General features: G+C 36.3%; 1 protein-coding gene across 3 annotated transcripts in view; it reads left to right on the forward strand.

The window, feature by feature from the left end:
* The window catches only part of DENND1B (DENN domain containing 1B), a 152,095-nt gene that overhangs the window by 118,576 nt on the left and 8,276 nt on the right, over positions 1-25,243 (forward strand). For all 3 annotated transcript variants that reach the window (XM_083867250.1, XM_083867251.1, XM_083867252.1), the window contains 7 exons: positions 3,489-3,579; positions 7,530-7,570; positions 8,385-8,453; positions 10,556-10,612; positions 11,413-11,523; positions 23,621-23,700; positions 24,731-24,944. In XM_083867250.1, coding sequence (XP_083723376.1) covers positions 3,489-3,579; positions 7,530-7,570; positions 8,385-8,453; positions 10,556-10,612; positions 11,413-11,523; positions 23,621-23,700; positions 24,731-24,944 — 663 coding nt within the window. The remainder of the gene's footprint in view (positions 1-3,488; positions 3,580-7,529; positions 7,571-8,384; positions 8,454-10,555; positions 10,613-11,412; positions 11,524-23,620; positions 23,701-24,730; positions 24,945-25,243) is intronic.

Below are 25,243 nucleotides of genomic sequence, written 5' to 3' on the forward strand. Positions count from 1 at the left end.
AGCAGAGTGCTTAACTTAAATTGGACGTCACTGGTGTTTATTTAGAAACTGGATTCATCCTGCAACTGCAGGTTTCTTTGTTAGGCTTTTTGAACTATGCACACAGAGAATGTCACAAATCTGAGCTGTAGGGGTGGCCTGAACAGTATGCTAGCTGATGTCTTAATGCAGAATTTAAATTAATAGAGGACAAATTGTTGAATGTCTGACATAGCTGAGTTACAGTTTGATTTGAAACGGATTTTGTCTTTGAAATGGATTTTGTTCTTTGATTTTATTGTGTAACTCTCCTCCCTTTTCATCAGTAGATCCCATTACATGAGAAGGGTGATAAACTTATCACTAGATTTTTATGAAAATCAAAGAAAATGTGAATGAAATCAGAAGATTTATGAAAATATATATTTACCTGCAAATGCATGGAATGATTGATACACAAGAGTTCATGTTTAAATAGTCAGGGAGACTTCTTTGAAGATATACAAGCATGATAGATTAAGGAAATCCATTATATGTAGAATCTTCTAATTTTTTTAAAAAACATTTGATTTTAATCAGAGCTTAGTGTCTAAAGTAAAGACTTGTGCAAGGATGGTATTTTATAGAAGTCCTGTGAAAATATGATCACAAAACTGGCCTCCTTTAATTTTACTGTGTTTATATAAAATGAGCAATAAGAGATCTGAAACCTTTTGAAGTATGATTGATTGGATTTAAATGAGAAGAAGTAACAGATTGACGTATGATTTACGTTTTGCATATCTCTGTGCAATAACATAGTATGAAATTTTCTTAAAAATTTTCTTACAAGCAATGTGTTTCAACATTGTTGTCACACTGGTAGTACTGAAACAAAACCTTCAGCTGCCATGATAGGGCTGGCTCTGTACTTACCCATTATGTTTTAATGTGTTCAATTAAACAGAATCAGTTTACAATTTGTTTATAGCTTGTTTTAATTTTATTTCATTTGAAGGAAATAATAGAGGATTAGAAAATAATAACAATTTTGATGATGTGTGTGGTTTATTAGTAGTAGTAGGTTTTTTTCATTCCTCTGGTTCTTGTTGCAAAGGTTACTCCTACTTATTCAGTTAATCCTCAGCCCAGCTGCATCTTCTCCAGTTTTTCCCACTGACAAATGAGCTGTTTTCAAAGTTGTTTGCATTCAAAGAGACCAAACTGTATTTTATTCTGCTCTGAAAGCCTTTTAAGCAGAAAATAGTTCTTAGGGGCAGCCTTAAACCTAGACCAAGCAGAAAATTGGTACTTTAAATACACCCTTTTTGCCATAATTGACAAGTGAGCTTTATTTGTGCTGTTTTATGAATTCTCTCCTCTATCCCTTTAATTAGGGTAGTATGGAAGGTAACTAACCTTTGTATCAAGCTGCAAACATAAGTAATTAATAATTGCATCTTATGTGTCAAATAGTTCTCATGAGTGTCCAGGGAAAATATGAATTCATTCTTAGAACTAGCCTGAAGCCTTATGCTGGACTGTCTCCTAAAATAATGTACTTGTATCAGCAAGGTAATCTTCAAGATTTATTGGGATTTATTCCTAGCATTTTGGAAGATGTTACTTTGAAAAATAAGTAATGAATGCAGGAATCATAACCCTTTGAAAATTGTTAGTAATTAAAATTTCATTTACCATCTTTATGAGCTGAGCTCTCTTCTTGTGAGATATAAGCTGTTATTTTGTGGAAATCACATTTATGATGTTTTCTTTGCTTCTAAAACCTTTTGGTTTTAAAAATTGATAAAATTACTTGGATATTCTGAAGTGGATGTAGTCTCTATTTTGGTTTTAGAACTCAAAATCAGTTGAGAATAATGTCTTTAGTCGCCTTAAAATCCAAGGGTAACACTGGAATTGCTAGTTTTTCATTGAAAGAGGTAGTCACCCAGGGGCTCTCTGGATCTCAAAGGGAATTCATTCCTTGGAAGAGTGGGCCCAGATTTTTCAGTCTGTGAGTTTGTGGAGTGTGGGTTTGAAAAATGGAAAGAGAAACCCCATAAATTTTATATGTAATTCCACATGCTATTATTTTCATGTAGCAGTTTAAGTGCAGCTATTAACAGTAAATTACTCAAAAGTAATAGCTACTACTACCACCACTACTAGCACTTATCATTTCTTTTAAATAATGTCTCCAATATCTTTTTGCTAACAGTTCTCTTTGTCAGTATTTACATTAAATACTCAATTGGTGGCACCCTCTCAAATTGTCAGTGTCTCAGCCTTCTGTTGATAGGATTTTACAAGATGATGAGTATGTCCATAAATCTTATGCTAGTTTATAGTATGGAATGAATTCATAACTTTCCCCAAAGAGATAATGTGTTACAGTTCAAAGGAAGGGATGGGGGTGGAGCTTGTTGTTTTTGGGGGGTTTCTTTTCACAGCAGTAGCTAAAGGTGCTCTTATCTGTTTTTCTTACTGTGAAATAATCCAGTGATCCCACAGTGGTCTGACCATGAACCAGCCTATTTGGAAAAAGGCCAACTTGGAGTAAAATGAAAAAATGAGAAGGAATTTAGACAAGGAAGAGAGAAATATCTTCGTGCTTACCTTATTCTTGCTCCTGGAATTTTTGTACTCTGAGAAAGTTGTTTTTCATGTCACTAGTCTGTTCATTGGCAAGCATCAGATTGTCACTGACACTGTTTGGATAATCAGTCGTTAAAATGATACAGCCAAATAATTAATTCTGGTTCATTCCTATGTACTGTTTAGTACCAGTGAATAACTCATAATTCTTGCTAGAAGATGAACTGTGTGTAATTGAGAAATTACTTTCTCACTTTATCTGTCAGACTTGAGTTAGCCTTTTCAAAACAAAAAGGGAGGGGTTGCTTCTTGAAAGAATTTTAAATCTATAGGAATGCGCTTGTTCTACTTCCTTAAAGCCTGATAATTCTTGAAAAGAATGTTTTTATCCCTTCTGAGTGGTTTAATCATTAATTTTCTAACTTTGACTTTTTTTGACACATTTGGATCATTTCAGTATTTGCATATACACTTAGCTGCAAATTCATGTGATCATGCATCTGTGGACCTCTAAATAAGGAAAACTGTTGCAGTATACATCTGTAGATGTACCTATATAAGAGTTAATGGTTTAACGGACCCACGATTTCACAACAGGACATCAGGGAATGGCTTCATGACCTTTATATGGTTATGGTAACAAATCCAGAATTACTATTAAGTAAGGAAATAAATTCTTTTCTTTTCTTGCCATTAGAGAAACACAAGAAAATAGAAATATAAAGAATTTTCTTGATCTATACTCCATATTCCTGCTGCTCATGGTTACACCTGCTCTTGTAAAGCCCATCTGAGAACAGTTTATTATCCTTAAAATATGTATGGTCTTGAACATACAGATTCCATTATAATGGACACATTTAAAACTCTAACACTGTAAAGCAATAGAAGAGACAACAAAATATGTGTGATCCCTTTTTTTTCACCTCCAGTTTATTGATGGTCGGCTATCAAAATTAAATGCAGGAAGAGGATTCTCTGATGTTTTTGAAGAAGAAATCACAGCAGGAGGCTTTTGTGGAGGTACAGAATTAATTTGGGAGTACTCATTGACACTTCTTTGGGAACTGTTTGACATGATGTCCTCATGATGTCCTGTAAGTTTTAGAAGTCATTGATCTTGTTACTGTTCTACTGTTTCCCTTCATTCTTGGAAAGGTTTTAGCCTTTAACAAATCACTGCTGGGACACATACTATTACGTATCTAGTTACACCAGTGTATTAAATGAAGGTATGTTTGTTTAATCCTGTAAAATAATACTTAGATTTCAGTATAGGATGAGATATCACTATAGTGTTTACATTTTTAATTGCATATTTATATAATATGCTGCATTCTATGTAAACTGTATTTTCAAAATCATTTTGACATTTGTGCTGCTTAACTTCTAGATAATTATGTTTTCCATAAACACTTCATTTTCTTTTCACATCTACTTATTTCTACAGTGTAGAGGTCACAGTGATGTCCTGAATGTTAAGAGAAATCTGCTTTCTCCAAAGGTTGTGTTACTCTAAACAAGGGAAATTTTTTTTTTTTTTTTTACTTTTATATATGATCTGAGAAGGGACGTGGAAATCTATCTGCTTTGTAAACGAAAATATTATTCCTCATGTTGTTTGCCTCTGTTGTGTTCACTGACAATTGTTAGAACTTTTCACATCAGCTAACCCATATGGAAGAGTGTGTCCTGAATCCAGTGTTGAATTTTACAGGATTTTGGAGTGGTTTCCTGTTAAACATTTAGGACAGATATATTGTTATTTCAGACATCGCCCTGTTTTAAAGCCAGCACCACACAGCTGCTCACTCTACTGCAGCCAAAACCAGCCCAGGTGTAAGAGATGGGATTAAAAGATGGGATCAAAATATGCATGGCAGCACAAATGCTATTTTATGGTCAATCTTGAAAGTTGTGTAAAAGCTTCCTCAGTAGATGGAGGTTATGTGATTTGAGTAAATCCACTGAGGTGCAGATGATGGCTTTGGATGGGCTTCCTTTGCAAGACTGTCCTTGAATGGGACACATTGAGGAGAGGATTTGGCCCCCACAGAGAAACTATCAAGTGCTGCAGAACCATCTGCATCTCCTTAAAAAACAACTTTTCTATATTCAAGGTGCATAATTCCTTTTGTTCAAGATTTTCACTGCCACCTTCTTCCTTCTGTGTCTTGTGCTAGGATCTAGCACATAATTTGGGGTTTTGTTTTTTGATTAAATTGTGGTTAGTTACACAGGGATTTACTTCGCTGCCTTTTTAGGGTAAGTAACATGGTTCTATAAACAGATTTGAGACTTTGAGCATCCATCATTCAGATAGGTGATGTCAGTATTCAGGGCTTGTTTGCTGACTGCAGGTAGGGGTCAGGGGGCTGCAATAAAGCTGCAGTAGAAGTTAGATAAAGCTTGTTTCTTGGCTGTGCTCTGGCAGGCTGTGAACCGTGTCTCACCTGGCTGTGCTCAGGGGGGACCGCTGAGCTCTGCTGGGCTGCCTTGCACTGCCTGTGTGCTTTTCAACTCAGACAAGCTGATAGTGCCAGGCTGTGGACAAATTGCTTAGGGCACATACTCAGTATTTACATAACTGCTGTCTCATTATTGTTATGAAGTGCAGGGCTAACAATATGTGTGCAATTGAAGGTGACATTTTGTGACACTAATGGGGTAGAACTATGATCTCTTTGCGAACTTAACTCCTGTCAACTTTAGCAGGAAGGCCAAGGTTTGAAAAAAAACAGGTGAAACCCAGATTTCAGAAAAGTCACAGAAAGTTAGTGTTAGCTCCAAGCTGTTAAAAGGACAGGTGAACACATTCTTAGTGTAGACAGTATAATTAAAAAACTTCCCAATCAAATGCAAATGGAAAGTGTTTCTTTAAGTAATCTCTTTTTAAATTTGCATTTGTCTACATATGCAAGTTTAACTAAAGCAAAAAAGAGAATTAAACATAAAATTGAAGAATAAAACTTAAATTTCCTTTTTTATATGATTTTGTTTTTTAAAAAAGTGGCCAAAACTTATTTGTGTGTCTGTATCTAAAAATAAATCTTCATTACAGTTTGTACTTTATAATTAAAATTTTATTTTCTCTTCCATTTTGTCCTATAGCAGTATTACTTCTCAAGAGCTTTATGTAACTTTCAGTATAAGAATATAGCGATGGATTGGTTTAGCACTCAGATTTCTTGTAGAATATGTTAATTAATTTTTATTTACATTAATTTTACTACATATCACTGGAATGGAAGTGCTAATTCTTCCTGCAAATAGAAGGAAAACTGAAAAAATAAAAACATTTGAAACACCCTTGTAATAATACTTTCCTTTAAGGAATCAGATTTTTTTTTTTTTTGCTAGGGTTTCAGAGGTTCAGCTCTAGCTGAGGATATGCAGCGTTAGCATGGCTGTCCGGAGATAAGTATTTCTCCGTTTTCTTGGTTGTCGTCCCTGAAGTGTCACTAGATAACTAGATGAGTATTAAACTTGGTCATTTGCTGTTGATCCATTTATTGTTTCTGTTAATTCTTTAAGTCAGTTTGTGACAGAGAAGGCTCAGCTGTGGAAAAAGTCACTGTTAAGGACACCTCAAAACAGGCGACACATGGACATTGTTCACAAGAACTGAAGCAATAAAATATTGTATTAAAGAAAGCACTTAAGGTTTATGTAATATCCTTAACACCCTAGCAGTGGTTAAATTTCACCTTATACATGTTACTTCTGTGCTTCCTTCCCTGGCAGTTCTAGGGAGCCAGATCAAAGAAATGAAAAATAAGTTGTTTCTGCTTTAGGCTGCTCTTTGCCATTCTTAATGGAGATGGGATCATAATGATCATGAGGATCTCTCCTCTCTAAGAGAGTACTGCTTTCACTTGTGCCATCATTCCTGAGAATCTGGCTATCTCAAAATTGCTTGTAAAAATTGAGTGGAATGGGTGAAAGTACCTGATATGAGTCTAAAGAGTTCATCTTCTTCACCTCATTTTGAAAATTGGGAATACCTTTTCCAATGATCCAGAAATGTTCTAGGAGTGTATTTTGGCTTTCATTAGCCAGTGGAATAGTTCTAGCCAGGCCTTAGTGAATGGATCGTTGTAACACTTGAGGAGTTTTGCCAGTTCCTGTTGAAAGTCTGTAACATTGTATCAGTACAACATGGTCATGCTCTGTTTGGAACTGGAGCATTCTTGTCAAAGTGAATGTCTTGTATGGGGTCAGTAGCAGCTCACAGTACTGGAGTATTTGAGTGACTGATGTACTCTAAAACTTTCTCAGGGATCATGGACCTAATCTTTGTTGTTCAGCTGAAGCACCTTTGGGAGGTAGTATTGACTTCTTCATCAAGTAGAATTTAACGTGCTCCTTTGTGGCTGGTTTAGTCCTCAGTGGTCCTGCAGAAGTCAGTAGCTCTCACTTGCCTTTAGAGGTTTTTCTTTCTGCAAGTAGATACAGTTAATAATTTAAAAGGATTTTTTTTCTGAACAGGAATATACAGTTGTGACATAACCCTTAGACTTTTTTCTCTTGTTCTTTTTCTTTGGTGTGGTACTTTCTGGGGTTCATGTCACTGTTGTGTTCGAAAGTTTGCCCAAAGGGATCATTATGCTTGAATGCAATTAATACATTATTCTTTCCTTTGAGTTAATGTTTTTCTTTTTATACTTTTTAGGAGTGTGTTGCTTTATCATCGTTTTAATTTCTCTTTGTACCTCAATTGGAATATTAAAGCTTTGTGTGGTGAAAGCATAAGCTTTTACAAAGGAAACAGAAAACAAGCAATAGGAGATTCCTGGGTTTTTTTCCTAGTGTACACATACTCTTATCTTCACATTCCTTGTCTATCTGGAAAGAATTAATTGAATAAATAATCCTCTAAGTACATTTTTTTTTATTCCAATAATGAAGAGAATTACAACATTTAAAATATTGAATGTATGTTTGATTGTGTTAATTTGACATTTCTCTTTCAGGAAATTCCAGATCTTACCAGCAGTGGATGCACACAGTAAAGGTATAATCTTGGTTAAATAATTACACTGGCCACTCTGTCCCTTAGGTCTCCATGCTTTTCCTTACCTCTCTGTAATGGTAAAAGTTTATTCCTTTGTGAGAAAGATATAAGTACATTCTGTAAGAAAGACAAAGTCTATAGTATATGCAAATTTTTTTTAGTTTTTTTCTTGAAGAATTAAAAGAAGAATTCCTGTACACAAAACAAATGCCAAAATGCATAAGGTTTTTATGTCTGTGTAGTCAAAGATTTCACTGCTCTCTGTATCATGTTACATTCCATAACTCTGAATTAGGTGTGACAATTTGATATGAAGCTTATCACTTCTAGTAAATAGCAGTTTTGTTAATATGGATTTGTACAATTTGGTTCACAGAAGACCCTTGGTATAACCTTGTTATTCTGCAGCATTAGTAAAATATATTCTAGATTAAGAGAATTCTTGTGTGATTAAATGAGATAATTCTTCCTGTCAGGTCAAAGTATTTTTTAGTTGCATAATAAATATGATAGAAACACATGAAAAATAGCCTAACTTCTGAATTGATTTTGAAATGGTAACAGTGAATGAGGACTGAAAATCCATCATTCTGTGGAGTGCCTTGATAAATGTGTCAGCTGTGGGATGACGTACTGTAACCCTTGTGTAGCTGCAGACAGCAGGTTGGGGAGGAAACACAGCTGTGCCTGCTCATACCCATTTCAAAGGAAGGTTCTTACATCTTCACAGCACACTGTTTATTTTTCCTTGCTGTTGTCTGAAGCTTTGCCTTGTGTTAAAATGTTACTAAAATACATTTTTTGTTTATTTCAGAAAGGCAGTGCACTGATCAACACAGCAATGACCAAAGCCACTCCGGCTGTGAAAACAGCATATAAATTTGTAAGATCATCTCTTTCAAATAAATAATACATAAAAATACAGCAATTTCCGACAACCTCTCGTTCTCCCTGAATGCTGAAAAACCTGAGCATTTTCTGAATAAATTGCAAAAAAGTACTTCATGTGTAGAAAGTGTTTAGCTTCCTCTGTTTTCTCATATAGCACTAGGATTTAGAGTTGATTCAGAGGCTTCTAGATGGCTTGTACATAAAAATAGACTTTATCAAAGCATCAGTGTGCTGGTTTTCTTTCAGGCTAATACACACTAGAAGCTCATTTGAATATCATTTAGGTATTTGATGCATAGCTGTAATTTCACTTTGGCAGTAAGTGCTGCACTATTGAGATGTGGTAAAGCATCAGTAATGTGTGCAGCAAATCATCTGCTCCTTTTTAAAAATGATAGTGGAATACTCATGTTTAACTGGGCTTAATGCTTATACTTTCCATCTTAAAAGATCCTATTTTTTAAAGACTGCCTACCCCATGAAGCATGTGAGATTATACTGTGTTATGCAGTATGGTAAAACAGTAATAGAAAAAAAAAAAATGAACTGAGAAGTATTTTAAAGTTGCTTTTATAATACATGGGAAAAGATTTTTGGCTTCCTTTTTTCTTTTCCAAATGTTTCACTAGCTGGGTGCATTATAAATAGTCCTGAATAAATCAGTAAATCAGTCTGTGCTAGAGTGTTTTAAGTAAAGTTTTCAAACAGAATTTTTAATTTTACATCACTTGAAAAACACAGCAGTCATGGAGAGAAGCAGGTAAATAAATTAAATATACTTCATATTCATGGACTCATTTATAATTTAAAAAATGGTTCATCTGCAAATTATTCTCCTTCATTTGCACTATCTTAGACTGTGGTTCAGCCTTCAATTTTGATAATTATGGCCTTGATAGTAAAGGTTCCTCAAAGTGAACTTTTGTATATGCCAGGGAACTAAAGTAAAATTCTGAGGATCTTTATGTATATGGTATCCATATTTCTACCCCATTTAATTTCTTACATTTTTGTCCTCTATGGAGCCTCTTACCAGAACTGAAATATGCATTTCTAATTGCCACATAACTGATTGGGAGCTTTGAGTAATGTCATTGGTACCATCCCTCAGAGTTAGAACAAAGCACTCAAAAATTCATCCAAATGCTGTGAACAGGATCGGGAAAGTTTAAAGTGGCTTTCAGGTTAGCATCTGGTACACGGCACCCCATCGTGCTGTTACTGAGCTTATGGATGTATGATTTAAGGATCAAAAAGACTATGACCTCTTGATTCAAGAAAATGATTTTTTTTCAGAATTGCCGTGTAGAGATATTTATGCCCTTGAGTGTATTTTAAAATTCCTATTTCCAAGACAACCTTGAAAACTTTTGTAGTTTTTTCCCATATTTGTGTAGGAAAGACAACTTGTTTTCTGTTAGGGTTTTGGGATGGTGTTTTGTTTCCTTCTCCCCCCTTCACTCTCACTTTTTTAGCCTGACAACATGGTATTCCATGTTGATAATTCCTTTCTATATTGAAGAATATTCTTGACTGTTTTTTGTGCAACAGTGATTCTTGTCTGCCTCTTCTAATGCATACAGAATTCTCCCCTAAATAGCAGCACTGTGCTGTTCAGCAACACTGGGCAAAGTCTCCATCTGCATATGAAATCACTTCATTTCTCTTAAGGTTGATGTTGCCCTGCAAGTTGCCAGACTGGAACACTGTAGCAGTCATCTTAAAAATCTTAACATTTTTTTAACATGCTTTATTGCAAAAATATCCTTTCAAATCTAAAGGACCATTTCAAATAAAGGAGTGATGTATATGACCATTCTTAGCCTGTCCCTAGTAAAAATGGAGATTTTTCAAGTATGTTTTCACAGCTTTGGCATAGATGTACTGAAAAAAAAATCCTTAAATATGTGGAGAAAGCATGAATATAAAAAATATGGTGGCAGTGCATGTTTGAAATTTGTGATAAAGGTTATTGCCCTTCTCTGTATCACCAGGTGTTTCAAAAAAAGGCAAAATAAGTATGGCATCATAAGGCATGTTCTGTGACTATAGCCAGTGTCTTGCAGAGAAATTTAAGTCCTTTTATTTCTCCAGGCAAAAAACCAGGCAAAGCAAGGAATAAAGGAAGTGAAGAGTAAGTTAAAACACAAGGTATGTAGTACACTTTATTTACTTTCTTACACTGCTTCTTGTATCAGTTTGAAGCTTATACTTTACAAATCACATGAGATTTGTGTTTTTAATGACTTTTGAAATATGCTTAGCCCTTTGTTCAACAATACATTTTTCATAACGAGCCCTCTGGCAAGTATCTGTCATTCTATGCATCCACTGAATAATCTCTTTATTGTTTGCATATTTTATCATAGAACAACAGAGGTCTTCAAAGATACATTAAGAGGATGTATGTTTTCATAAAATTGATTGCTTTGATATCACAATCAAAGCCTTTGCTTCAAGCTGAGAATTTGAGAAGGGAGAGTCTTGTAGTACAGTATATTTCAGGAGGTGCAGTTGTCCAGTTTTAGTTCCATAAGATACATGAACAATAGCAGCGTTTCAAGATGAATGAATAGTTTCATTTTGCCCAAGCAACCTCACAGACTATCAGAAAAGATGGTTTAGGCATTTTGCAGCTGCTTTTCCCATTTGGAATTTTGCTTCCATGTAAGATTTTTTCTGTACAGAGAGGAAACCATTTTTTGGATACCTATTACGCTATTTTAAGAAAAACTTCAAAAACATTTGAACAGTTCAACTTTTAAATGACCACATTGGTAATCCAGCATTTTGAAAAGCTAAATTTGATTTTCTTACTACAGATGGTATTTTCATGACAGTAGTAGATTGTGGCAAGATAATTTTGAATGCATTCTGCATGCATAATATGGAGGGTATGTTTGCAGATAATCATTATAAATAAAGGAATTTAAATCTGTTTTGTTGCATAGGAGAGTGAGGAAGAGTTTGGAACTTGCAGTGCTGGTGCAGTACAGACTGTTCCTGTCTACACATCGCATTATGACAAAAGAACAAGCTCAGAAAAGCGAAGACTGGCACAGGTAAGACACCTGAAACTTCTGTTTGTATTCACATATAATTGGAATTTTGGAATTACAGGGAAAATTCTCTGCTGCTTACAGTAATGTGTTTGTGAATCTGTTTCTAAGATGATTTTCCTGTCTGTATTTTGGATAGTGTGGTTAAAAGGCTGTGTTCATAGAAATACTGCTACACTGCTTTTATGGAGAAAGTAGTGCTATTTGTGTTTCATCCCTGTTAAGAGGGGAAAGAACAGGAGGTCTGTAAGTAAGGATCTGAGATTTAATTCTTAAATGCTGGTTGTGAGAAAGGCTTCTCTCAAAAATACATTTTAGTCTATTCATAGATCTGTATTAAGCTATCTCTTTTGCCTTCTTTTAAGGCATATTAATTTTGTGTTTCTAAGAAATTGTTTTGGCAGTCATATGGACTTCAACCTTGCTCAGATACTTATGATTTATTATTTTGTTAATAATTCAGCTAGTTAATGCAGTGCCAATGTCTTGGTTTTTGTTCTCTAATCCTTTCTAGTCTAGATTTGAAGTAACAGGTGTAGTGTCCCAACTTTGTCAAGTTTTTTAATGTTTTTGGATTCATTTTGACAACTTTTTTTCAAAAATATCAATGAAGTTTTTCTAACTTCTTTTCTTGACAATATTTACCTGCATATGTACATATTTTTAATGTACGGGTATTTTTTTTACATTGTATTGTTATTGCATGGTTTTAATGTATGTGGATTTTTAATGCCTGCATCTTCCTATAACGAGAATTAAATCACAAATTCAGTGCAACTGATCTAACAACATTTATTTTTTGCTCTAGGTAGTGCAGTAATGAAAATCTGGGTGGTCTATTTATTCAATTTAATTTTGAATTAGCTTTTATCGGTAGTAAATACAAAGTTTCTCAAATACAACATTGAACTGATGCAGATGATTGCTAAATGATGGTGAAATGGTACATTAGTATTAAGTCATTATTTTTAGTAGGGTTATAAATAATACAAAGACTTTCTGATTCACTGATATGGTAGTGCTGCCTATTGTCATGTACAGGAGTCTAGGGATACAGAGGAATATAATTCACCTTGGTACAATTACAGATATCTTTTGAAGGCATGTGTTCAGACAAAACAATTGAACTTTCCTGTGTTTTTGTGTTTGTGCAGCTGTACAGTGGAATCCTGTAATCACTGCTGTTTCTACCAGGTGTCTTTTAGCTTTGCAAACAAGGCAGAAGTGCAGATGTGTGCCTGGCTCTGTTTGCATGCATCCACACACGTGTTAATGGACATGTGTGCACATGGACCTACATACACATGTTTATGTGGGGTGTATTTACCAACAAAGCTGGGAACTGAGGGCCTCACAATTTTACCCTGCTCCAAACCAAAGGTGTCTTCTCCCTAGTTCTTGTCCCAAATGTCACGTGAAGCCAGTGGGCAGGAAGGAGCACATGGGGATTGCCCTCCAAGAACCCCTTCACCTCTCACTCATGCCATTCTCTTTTTCCTCCTCCTCAAAAGCAAACAAACCAAAGGACTTCTGAAAAATAAGTCTGCTGTTGCTACTCTTGTTTTTATTTTTGGTATCTTGGTATTTGAATAAAATAACATAAATTCCTTTTTAATAAGTGGTGATTTAAAAGTTTACATCCAAATAAAAATAAATATATGTATTCACAATGCATGTGTATGAGAGAGACCATGTTTGATCTAGTACTGAATCTGCTGTTTAAAAGAAGTGAAATTCAGAGTGCTGTTATTGTCAGGTTTAATCCTTTTTCTGGTAGTCTTTATCCTGCAAATGAGACTCTTCACCCAGATTTCTAAAATTATCTTCACCAGTGGCTGTATCAGGATAAAGTTAGTGCTAATGTAGAGTTCAGGCAATTTGATACATATTTAAAGTAAGGACCAGATACTGATTAAGTTGTTACATTTGTGTACTGAAATACTCACCCCAAATGTAGATAAACAATGAACGAGAGAGCAATTGCTTTTAATGATCATCCTGCTTCCAAAATAGAGGCACCTCTGCACTTTTTTTGCTATCTCCTCCATACTGAAACATTTAGAAAATTGGAAATGCAAAGAACTTGGTGTCATATTTTATGTGAGATTAGAAGTATGCATTGAGCATTTCCTTCTCCACTACTTGGAAACAGATACTAAGCGTTATCTGATATGCTGTAAAACATACTTTGAAAAGTTGTGTAAGATATGAAAGTTTGCTTTACTGAGAAAGATAATTTTAAAAATTCATTCATAACAGGATTTGGGGGTCTGAGAGGACGTTTCCTTTACAATAGGAAGTGAATCTGCTTTTACCCCAACAAACAGGCGTTTGTATATGGGTCTGCTAATTAGTACGGTTATTTCCTGTTTTGTTGATGAGGCTTTAATAAATGTCAAGGGGTACAGCCATGAAGATCTCCCAATTAGGCTTTGCGTTTGTAAAACCCAACCCCTTTGCTTTTGTGTGAGGATGACAGTTCCAACTGCAGCCTCAGCCTAACAGGGCTCAAGGGAAAGGATACTTCTCTGGTTTTATTGAAAACACAGCCAGTTTGGCCCAGAGAGAATACCAGCACTGGTCACAGTGCAGAGCCATTTTTAACAATGAATATTTACTAAGCTTTATCACTGCTGTCATAGTGGCTTTATTGTATTTTTTTCTTTCCCAGATTGGCAATAGGCTTAAAAAAAAATAATCAGCAAATAAAAAATTATAGCATCTAAAATAGCTGTCAAAACCTAACCAGAAAATAAATAATAAATATGTTATTGCAAAATGAAGCACTGCTATAATTTGCAATTGGGAAGTGTTTCCTAAAAGAAGGACCTGGGGGGTGCACTGTTTGGTGCCCGCGCGTGTTCGCGTGTGCGCACAATTAACGTGAGCTGAGCCGTTCCCTCTCTGCAGCGTTCAGCCGAGCCCGCTTCTGCTCAGCCTGCTCTTCTGGGCTCTTCAGACATGTGCGAGCTGAGCTATACTGCAAGTCAACATTAACAGATGGATTGCCCTAAGCAAGGGAAAACCACAACAACAAAATCTAGTGAAAGTGGAGGATTGAAGCTTTTTATTGTTAAGCCTTATTAAAACCTTGGCATGTGCACTGCTGTTAACTGTTTCATGCCTAGAGCTAATAATATGTCTCGGGTACGTTTCATCTCTTACATTAATTAGGAATGTGGAAGATACAAGAAATCACCAGCTAAAATTTTTGAAACAAAAAATAATGCAAGCATGAGATTGCTTAGGCGCTGTTTGCAGTATCTTGTGAATGATACCGCTGAGTTCCATTAACTATTGATGAGCGTGGTACAGCAGGGCATGTTTTAGACTATGGAGTATTCAGTTTTTGCATAATCTGATTTAATTCTGTGCCAGTATATGCTCCCAGGTAATGCAGATTTCTGGGTACACGGGGACCTAAATGCAGTAGGAGCTCTGTAAAATTGTTCCAAATTAATATGTAATTAAAAAGAGAGTGTGTTTATTATGATCTTGGTTAGAATGCCAGGAAGATCTGTTTGATTTCATGAATATGATCTTTGTAGTTTTACTGTTATATCAGGTGTTAGGGTAGCTGATCGAAAATGGACCATGTCAGGATATCAAGAGTCATAATGTATTTCATGGCAAATAAAACACTCTGGAAGATTAGCAGAATACTAAATAAGAACTACCAGTTCCCTTTGCAGTTAGTAAGTTAGCAATGCCCCCTTATCTCTCAGAAAATCTATGTTCTGCCTATACCTTTAGGCATCTACTAGTTTCCATCTGTAATGGAAATAGGCATGTGGATTTACCAATTACTGTGTCTTAGCACTGCTTTAAATGTTCCTGTATTGAAGATACCAAGTGAACTACTCACCATGACTTTGCAAAATCCAAATACAGTGTCTAAGAAGGTTTTAAAACACGTTTAATAAAAAACCAAGTTAGACTAAACTTTTTTCTTGGTGTTCTCAAACAGAAGAGAGGTTTTTAATATTTTTTTTTGTTTTTTTTTAAATCATATTGCAAATGGAGCTTTTGCACTTTTATTGAAATATGTCCTGGAGACTATACAATATATAATTCAGCTTGCAGTAGGTGTGCTTGGCATCTGTTCAACAAAGACAGCAAGTGTCAGGCAGGAAGATGTGTTCAGAATAACCTTACCTTCAGGAGTGCCCCATTTTTCAATATCCCTATAACGGCCAGTAAAATAAATGACATAATCATTAGCTACAAAGGACTTATAGTAACTGATTACCCTCCTAACCTGGAAAAGGTGGTAAGAGTGGGCTATTCTGAAGACTTTTTTTTTCCTTCAGGAAAATAAGAGAGGAGATTGTGATAATGCAGTAATAATGCAGGGCTGAATATACATATTCTGTATAAGATGACTGGATATCTTTTAGAAAAGATATCCACAGTCAGCACCACAATGATTTCAGAAACATAAATCTGATTAAGCACATTTACCTGTATTTGTATTCAGAAAATGGGCTTGAGATCACATCTATGCCTGCCAACCACATATAACATTGGTTCTGTTGCTGGAGGTTTCTTCTACCCTCATTGACTGAAATATTATAAATTGAAAGATTTCATAAACTGTGTGAGCTAGTTTTTAATGTAAATCACGTTTTGCTTCTGTAAAATACAGTTTTGAAGTAACCATTGGTTGATCAGTAAATTCTGTTTCTTTAGCTAATGTGGTGTAATGTGAAAATACTGTAGATATCATTAGCTTCTTTTAATTTGGAGAAAAATCTTTTGTCTTGTTGTGTCAAGTAAGATCTCTTCATTCTACAAAACAGTCAGATTTCCTTTTAATTAAAAATGAAAAACCTAGGCAGCCAAAATTCAAATTGCAGATTACGAGAGTGCCCTCTCGTGGCTCCCGTTCCTTTCCAGAATGGCAGAGCACACAGGGATCCTCTGCCTGTGCAAGCCTTGCCTGGTACAATGAAGACCTCTTACAAATCAAGGGGTACTTCCTTTATTTGTGTGCAGTGAAATCTTCTCTGGATTTTGTGCAAATTAAGTGTTTAGATGCTTTGGTGTATCATGCATGATACTATTTTCAGGAATAGGGAATGGAAGCTCCCAAGTAGAGGTATCATTACAAGATTGCTGAAACCCATCCCTGCTTCTCACTAAACAGTGACAGTGACTGAACTCAGCAGAGTTGTGCTATGTGTTCTGCACCCATAAACCAGTGTCAGCCTTGTGGCTGTTTGTCTCGGAGTTTTGCTGTAAAAATCACTTGAGAAATCTCTTTGCTAATTACCATGATTCCAATTTAATTTAAAAAAAAATTACATGGGGTAATGGTCAGGAAGTTGCTCTGGAATTTTTTGTTACCCTGTGGAATGCTTGTTTTTTCAGGACAAGGTCATCAGCATATCTACCTCTGATTTATCTTACTGAAAGAAAAAATTATACCAGCAAAAAGTTTGCAGATGCTTTTTCTGGGTATTGTAGCCCCCCGCCCCCCTTCATGTTTTTTAATAAATAGAAATGCAGCCTTTCAGAGGGTCATTCTTCTGCAAACAAATGAACCATACTGATCTGTCTTTTTCTGTTCCTTTTTCTGAAGGATCTCAGAGAAAAATGCTGTCCTGCAAAATATCTTCGAACTGTGTGAAACTTTCTGTCCTCAGTATTTAATTGAAATAACTAGATTATTTTTTTCATCAGGAGAATTTATTGACATCTTAATGTAGCAGTGATATATTTTACTTTCTTTTGCTGTGTATCTTCTGTCTTCCATGAGTCATAGTTTGCTCCACTAAATCAGGGAGCCAGGGGAGCCATCAGACAACACTTGGAACCTGTGTCCTGACTTCCTTGTTGCTTTTGCCTTCTGGCTTGAAGAGCACCACTTTATATCTACAACTTCATCTCCAGTACTCTATGTTCCCTGACATTTTCTTTCTCTATATATTCCTGTACCTAAAATTAAAAAAAAAAATAGAAAAAAAGAAGTTCAGTTACAGAAAAAAGTTTGTTTGGTGGCAAAAGGAGGGAGAAATAGAAGAATCGGGAAAATCCTTTCCTGCAGGGATCTCTGAATCACATCTCTGAATGTGAGAGTCCAGATTCAGCGTGTCTAATTTTAGACACATCTGAAATGCTGAAGTTAGCAGCAGTGCTGCCTTAGGCTCTTTCTGCAGTAAGTGGAGAGAGGGGATGACTGAAGGGCAGCTCAGCCCACCTAGAATCTTGGTTGCATCCTGATGATGCCTCTGTCTTGCTGCTAATTGTCTAATTTGAGCCCTAAAATAGCTAAAATCAGTAACATACAACTCCAAGTGCCAGCCAAATTCCACAGCACCTTGCAGAGAAAGACCTTATTTGTTGAGCAGAAGACTCCTACTGGTCTCAAACAAGAGGAGGGACTTCTCCTTGGTAATTCTTCTGTTTGGGATCCCTAGACAGTGTAAAAACATGCTCTGAGTCAATATTTCTAAAGTTCAGTCTTTTTTTCCTTGCAAATGTGATTGCTGTTTTCCAGCTTCATACGGAGCTTCCTTCAGCCGGGATGTGCCACAGTCCATCGGTCTCGTGGACAGACTTCAATGCTGCTGAAGTCTGGAGGTGTAGGATGTTTGTGTTTACAAACATTTTACATTGTACATTTTAACTTAGGGATTTTTGGTAAGTTTTCCTCTGAGAAAGTCACACGTGACCACCAAATGGTGCTCTCAGCAGTGATTGTACCATTAGATAGTTCTGCTGATGTAAGGGTATCATGATGCACATTTTACCCAAAAGATCAGTTTAACCAGTAGTCTCTTTTATCTGCTTAGAAATTGTATCAGATAGCACATTCCAGCCAAATAAATTTGATTTACAGCTGTCCTGGTTCACTAAAGTCCCATACTGTGCACCTGAGTTACTTTCAGGTCTTTTTACTCTCTTATTACCTCAAATCCATGTTACCTTTTCTGGTTTTGTTCATGTAAACATTCTTGTGGCTTTGGACATTGATAAGTTTTTCTTTTCTGACATGCATGCTCCCTTACCTTCCTCCTCTTCTGTCTACTGAGACCCCCTCAGCCCTCCCTTCTATAATTTTTCTTCCTTCTAATCATTGAGTGTACATTAGGACATTAATAACCATTAGAAAAGGGAATGTAAGTGATATATTTCTCTGCTTTTGCAACTGCATATTCTGCCTGGTGAATCTAATTCTTAAAATCACGCACAAAAAAATGAGCTGCTGGCTTTAGTTGTTGCAAATGGCACTGCAAATCTCCACGTCCTATTTTAAAAGACTAACACTTGTGCTTGTTGCCAATTAAAGTGGAGCCAGGCTGCCTTCTGATGGTGCACTCCTTGCAGCTCAAATGGTGTGTGGCACAGTGCCATGGTGCATCATCAGCTGAAAACGGGAGGCTTTGCTAAGAATAGCCTGGGTGCCATTGAGAAAAGCGGGGTCTGGCTGCTGGGAGGTGATGCCTCACTCTGGGCAGTGTGGGGCCTCGGGCTGATTTGGGGAGCTCAGGCTTCCTAAGGAAAAAGGGTCTGCCATTCCTCAGGGAAAGTGGAAGGTTGCTTGTTGTTTTGGAGCAAAACATGACTATTTAAAAAAAAATACTTGCAGAAGCATGATTAATTGTTAAAAAGGAAAAGCAGCGTTACACCATTCTCAAATGATACCCGTGTACAGGAGTCTAGCATGCATAAATAGTAGGAAGCTGAGAGCTTGTTCATTTTTCACCACAGTAATTCAGAACAAAAGTAATTACATGTGCTATCCTTGACTAAGTATCTCAACAAATTTATCATCCCTACTTATAATAAATCCTACCTCAGCATAGGTATTAGGGTTTCCTATAACTTCACAATAGTCACTGGAGATCTCTGTGGCATTAAAGTGTACTTGGCATTTTAAAGCACTGTGCCCATACACGTATTTCTGGTAGTATCTATTTAATTTATATCCAGGACAGTTTTCTGATATCAGAGCATTCTTGATTACAATCTGCACTTCTTTTCTGTCTCTGCTTTCCTCCTTCTTTCATCAGTCTCAGCTCTCCGGGAGTGTAATGAGGAGGCCCTTCCTGTGAGTCGTGGCTTTAGGTCACATTGTTTAACCGGAAAGGAACGCGACAAGTTGTGCTTTACTGGAGAGTCTGATTGAGAGATCTTTTGCTTCCCTACTGGATGGAGCCATAATTATGTCTGTGATTTGGCTGTAGAGGAGAACAGATAAAATAAAATACTGAATCATAAGTAACAGTGGGCTTGTATTTGTTTTGCTTCCTCACACTAAATGAATAATCTCTAAATTTTTAAGAAAAAGGAAACAGTACTTCATAGATTAAAACCATAATACATATTTTTCTTTTTTTGAAACTTTGTATGTGTTGATGTATTGAGTAGCCAGTAAACATGAAATTATATTCATGCTGCCATTTATCAAAAGATTGTTTTTCACTTTGAGTGTAATTAATAGCAGCAGCCTTGTTAAACTTCCTGCCTTAGAATCAATCAATAAGCACTCATTACCAAAAGCTGTATGTCTGAAAGGTCTAGCATTATATAAAAAGCTGACATTTCAAAGATTGACTTTCATGCCCAATCAAGAATATAACTGTCTTACATTTAAATCTCTTAGCATTCATGTATTTTGGCATTTTTATTCCAAAGTAGTACATTTTAGGAGGCTACCAGCAAGCAGAGAACAGTTTAAAGACTGTTTCTCCCTTTGTTGGTTCTGCTGTATTGATACTGTCAGCTCCTTTTCCTTGTTTCAGTGATCAGCATTGGTTCAGGTCTGTATAGGCTGCAGACTACTTGGAGAAGGAGATTTTGAAGCAGGGCAGCACCTGGAGAGGATGGATATGGTGAATAGAAAAAGGATATATAGCTTCACACCAGCTTGTGCAGAGCATGAGCTTGTGTTTAACTTACATTCCAAGCAAAATGAGAGATGGGAGATGCCATGTGCAGGAAGATGAGAGAAATTTGATACAACAAAAGTCGAATCTCTGTTCTTGTTGTGATATAAAGTAAATACATTAAGTAATAGATTTAATATCTAAGCAGAACTGTTTGGAAGAAGCAAAACAACCAGGTACTTTAAAGAAGTTTGTTCCTTTTTAGAAAAAAACATGACAGCAGTCTATTAAGACTTTATAAAGTTCTGGTGCAGCAAGAAAGGACTGCTGCCATATCATTTCTTGTGGTAATAAATTTAAATGGTCTGGTTGTTATTAGAATGCTAATCAGGAAGGAAGCAGAAGTCTGTCCTTTTTTCATAAAGGGGTATAAAAAAGGTTACACACTTCAAAATGCAGAAAAGACAGAAATTAAAAGCTTAAATAACTGCAAACAGCAGGGTACGTCAGTAATGGAAAGACTTCTTAAATGACTCTGACAGCTTTTGCAGGTGCACATACTCTGTCACTTTGCCTAGTGCAGCATTGAAAAAGTTTTATGGCTCTCCTTTTGAAATTTATTAAGGGTTTCTTTCTTTCTTTTTCTTTCTCTGCAAAGTAGTCTGGACATACCCCTCCCTTGCAGTCGTTTTTATTACAGCTCCTAAAGGAAAGTCACCTATTCAAAAACATGTGTTGCTTGTTGTCTCTGTGGTTAGCTCGCAGAGCTGTAAATGCTGGAGAAGGTCGTTATTTACAGCTAGATATTTTCCTTTCTTTCCCGTCCCCCATGTCTTTTTCTTTGTATGTAAATCCCATTTTATTTGGTTTAGTTGTTGAAAGTCTCCCTGTATAATTTTATAACATACCCCTAATCATTTAAATTGGTAACAAAAACATTTTTTCAAACAGTTTGATCATCAGGAGCTAGGAGTTCTTGTTTGGGAGGGAGGTTTTATGTTTATCAACTTGTCTGTTACATTCCTTTATATGATTATTTGTGCTTTCACTAACACACTTGCATATTACTGTTCATAGATATTCTGAGGGGCCACTGCAATGGCTGTGGTGCTTGCTGATTCTACTTAATTTTATTCAGCTACCATTCCTCAAAGATACAACTTTTTTCCTTTTTTCCTCTTTTTTTCCTTGAAGTTTAATATCTGTCCTCTTTAAAATATTATTTATTATTTCAACAAATCAGCAAGTGTTATCTTGTAGAATTTTGTTCCATTGACAAAGTTAATTTCTCTACAGGTGAACAAGTGTCAGTTTCCATTTTGTTTTCTGCAACTTCTCAACATTTTAAAAAACCTTCTTCCCTGCAAAATCTCATATTTATATTAGTAGGAGTAAAAGTGATGGCACCATCTAATTTTGATGCAAATTCGAAGACAATGAGAGAGGCAGACAGGATTTTGCCCTTCAGGAGCCAATTCTGGGTTAGAGCTTGAATTACAATGAATGTCATGTCAGAATTTTCTTGGGGAAGTGGGTAATTTCCAGTGTTATCATAAAAAATTATTTTAATTTTCCCAGTGAAGATAAATACTTAAAGCTGCAACTTTTAAACCAAGACCAGTGACTGTGGTTTTGACAGGGATCAGTAAGATAAGCAATCACCAGTATCAGTTAACAGAGTGATTCACTCCCCTTTAGTTACAAGCAGGAGAATGATTGATTGCAACAGTGAGGACAGTATGCAGTGAGACACAAAGAACTCACAAAAATATGAAAGAGTTAGAAGTAGTTTGTTTCTCTGTATTCCATCCTCTACCTTTTGCTCAAAATGAACCTTAGTTGGGGTTGTTTGATGGGTTGTAATTCTGTAATAATTCTCTACGTTTCCATCAACTATTACTTGGTTTAACACATTAAGAGCCATATGTTTCCTCTTTGAGGGCAAAGAACTGTGGAAAGTGTTATCAAAACTTGCTGCTTTAATTAAATTCTCTCTTGTTGAACAAGAAAAAAGTCTCAGTCTCTAAAGAGTGAATACTGAGATGCTCCTGTAAATAATGGGGTGGTGGGGAGTTACAGAGAGTGTCCTGGTATTTGTAGAACACTGACAACATCTGTAATAGGTAACATACTGAAATCCTCACAGTACGAGATTTTCAAGCTCCTTGTAGTCTGAAATTAAGGCCATATTTCTTCCCCATCAGGGGCTTGTTGTAGGTTTAGACACTTGGTGAACTGCAATGATGAGATGTGGGCAGTAGCAGTTCTTACTTGCGGATGATTTTCCTCAGAATTAGCTAACGCTGTTTTCCCTCTGTACAAATTCCATCTGTGTCTTTAAATTATTGGTAGCTACCCAGGGTTCATGATCTCTTTGGTGCATTGATTGCTAGTATAGTTAAACTTATACAAAAGGGTTTGGATACAAAACAAATATAAGAGATGTATAGTCCTGAAGGCAGTAATTTGTGAAGTACAAGTGACTAAAATTCCTGATTGAAATGTTCTGGTCAGGATAGAGACTTTTTTCTAATTATTGTGGAATTCTTTGGCCTATTTTTGTTTGCTGAATAATAATGGGATGTAATAGGTGAGTATTCTGTACAGAAATGTGTGAATTTACAGCACACTAGCTCCTTCCATGCAAAGTCCTCTTGGGGTGCTCTAAATGTGCACTGAGTTGGAATTAACTATCCTGCACAAAGTAAATTATCCTGCACAAAGACATTCTTAATGCAAAGTTTCTGATCTGTATATTATTTACTCTACAGTCCTGTCCAGCACCATAACATAAACATAGCTGTGTAAAAAGACTCCCAAACTTCCTTTGTATTTGCTACTTCAAAAATCACTTTTTCTTCATACTCAATAGACCACATGAACCAAAACTTGGCAAATATTTCTACCAGAAAGCATTAAACCATGGTGCTTTCTGTGAAGTGCTTTCAAGAAAGGGTAGCTGGTAGACTTAAGTGATGCTTTTTCTCCAATATCCAGTCTTCTGCTAATCAATGCTTTGCATAAATAATAAGGCACTCCAGGTTTTGCATAAATAAGGAGGCCCTCCATAGGCCATGAAGAGAAATGGTTCTTTTTAATTGGTGGTGCTTGAGGTGTTGGAACAGCCTTTACAAGACTTGATCAATATGTGCTTTTCCTCATCAGGTGCTCAGAAGCCCTAATAAGTAAAGTGGCAGCTGGTCTCTGAATAAGTAATGCTGAAATAGAAAAAATAAACAAAATTAAAATGTTAATTGTCCTTCCTCCAGACTCGTTTCAACCAGCGCCTTAGTAATCAGAATTTTGCCTTGGATGAAGATGACGATGATGAAGTTGAGAGAACCAGCAAGTAAGAAACCTGTTTGGATGTGTTACATATGTTTAGGAGAGAAAGTAACAGGTGTTATTCAGTAGAGTGGAGTTGAAGTGGCACATTTTTCTCCTGTCCAGGCTGCTCGCTCAATTCTTGATCTAGATGATGTCAAGTAGTTTAGGATTTAAATCTGCTTTAAAAAGAGGGACAGGCTATTATATATTTCCATTATTTATAGTGTCCAGAAGAGCTTGAGATAATCCTCAGTCTTCACAGCCTCCAGATAAAAAGACTATGTACACAAAGAAACAGCAAAATATTCGTCAACATGGTGGGCAGTGACCTCAGCTAATCTATTCTTTAAGGCTTGTGTTGGGGCCATGACAATGGGACAGTTATTGAATGGTCTGAAAGACATAAAATGCCTTGGAAGTTTTTATGAAGGTCTTCCCATATGAGAACTAAAGGAAAACTGTAAGTTGAGACTTAAGCTGCATTGAGGGATTTTCTGAATTCAGGAGCTGATTTTTGATAATGAACATCTGGATATAAACCAGAAAGGATATTGAAAGCAAAATCAAGCAGCTTAAGCTGTGGTATAGTAGGGAAGAGGGAGCTAGTGAAATGTTTAAAGGATATAATGAAAACAGTGAGCCATGGATAACAGCCTTTGTAGCAGTATTGATAGACAGAGGTAGAAAAAGACCGTGGTAGGATGGGGGTCTGAGGTAAGGATATTGCAATGAACAAGAGAGGCAATAAGAGACAAAAGCACCAGTTCTCCTTGCAAATAGGCAGTGCATCAGGAAATCTGCCCATGTGATGGAGAAAGAGTTGCAATAGGAGAGTTTTGCCACTAGAACAATGTGTTTGGCTGAGCCAGCAGGCAGCTAATGGTAACTGCATCTCCATCAACACGATATATCTGTGTTCAGGAAAATTCTTGATATTCCAGGTTTATGTTCCCGTTCAAAAGTCTTGAAATGCATTCTTCTGTGTCCTTTAGAAGTGGCGATAATAAAATTGCTTTTATGTTCCTTTCTGATGGAAAAGTTTTGTTTCTCAGGTTATCATCAGAAGACAGTGAAGAAACTTCTGCTTACTTTTATGATAGTGATGGTTCTGGTGAAATTGGAATAACTCAGCAGCAAGGAGAAATGGACTTGCTTGGAGAGATTCTGGACACGCTGAGCACACACAGTTCGGATCAAGGGAAACTCTCAGGAGCAAAGAGCTTGGATTTCTTCAGATCAATGGACGACATTGATTACAAGACTGCGGTTAGTCTTCTGCTTTCATTTGAAAACCAACCCAAGTCTGTTTACAATGGAATCCTGCACTTGTGGAGTGAACAACATTCAGCTCAGACTCTGCAGCACAGTCCTTAGAATTGCTGATGTGTCTTCCTAGGGCTACATAACAGTACACTCATGCCGGCCGCTGCACAGTGGTTTTTCACTAGCCAAGAAATTGTCCAAGTTACTAAGTCATCTTGGAACAGTATTTTTCCCTTAAAGCAGTAACCACAAAGAGAGCCGTGGACAGTATAATAATTTACTTAATCAAATAGTTTGATATT

Source organism: Zosterops lateralis (genome assembly GCF_965231275.1).
Source record: "Zosterops lateralis genome assembly, chromosome: 9".
Taxonomy (NCBI): Eukaryota; Metazoa; Chordata; class Aves; order Passeriformes; family Zosteropidae; genus Zosterops; species Zosterops lateralis.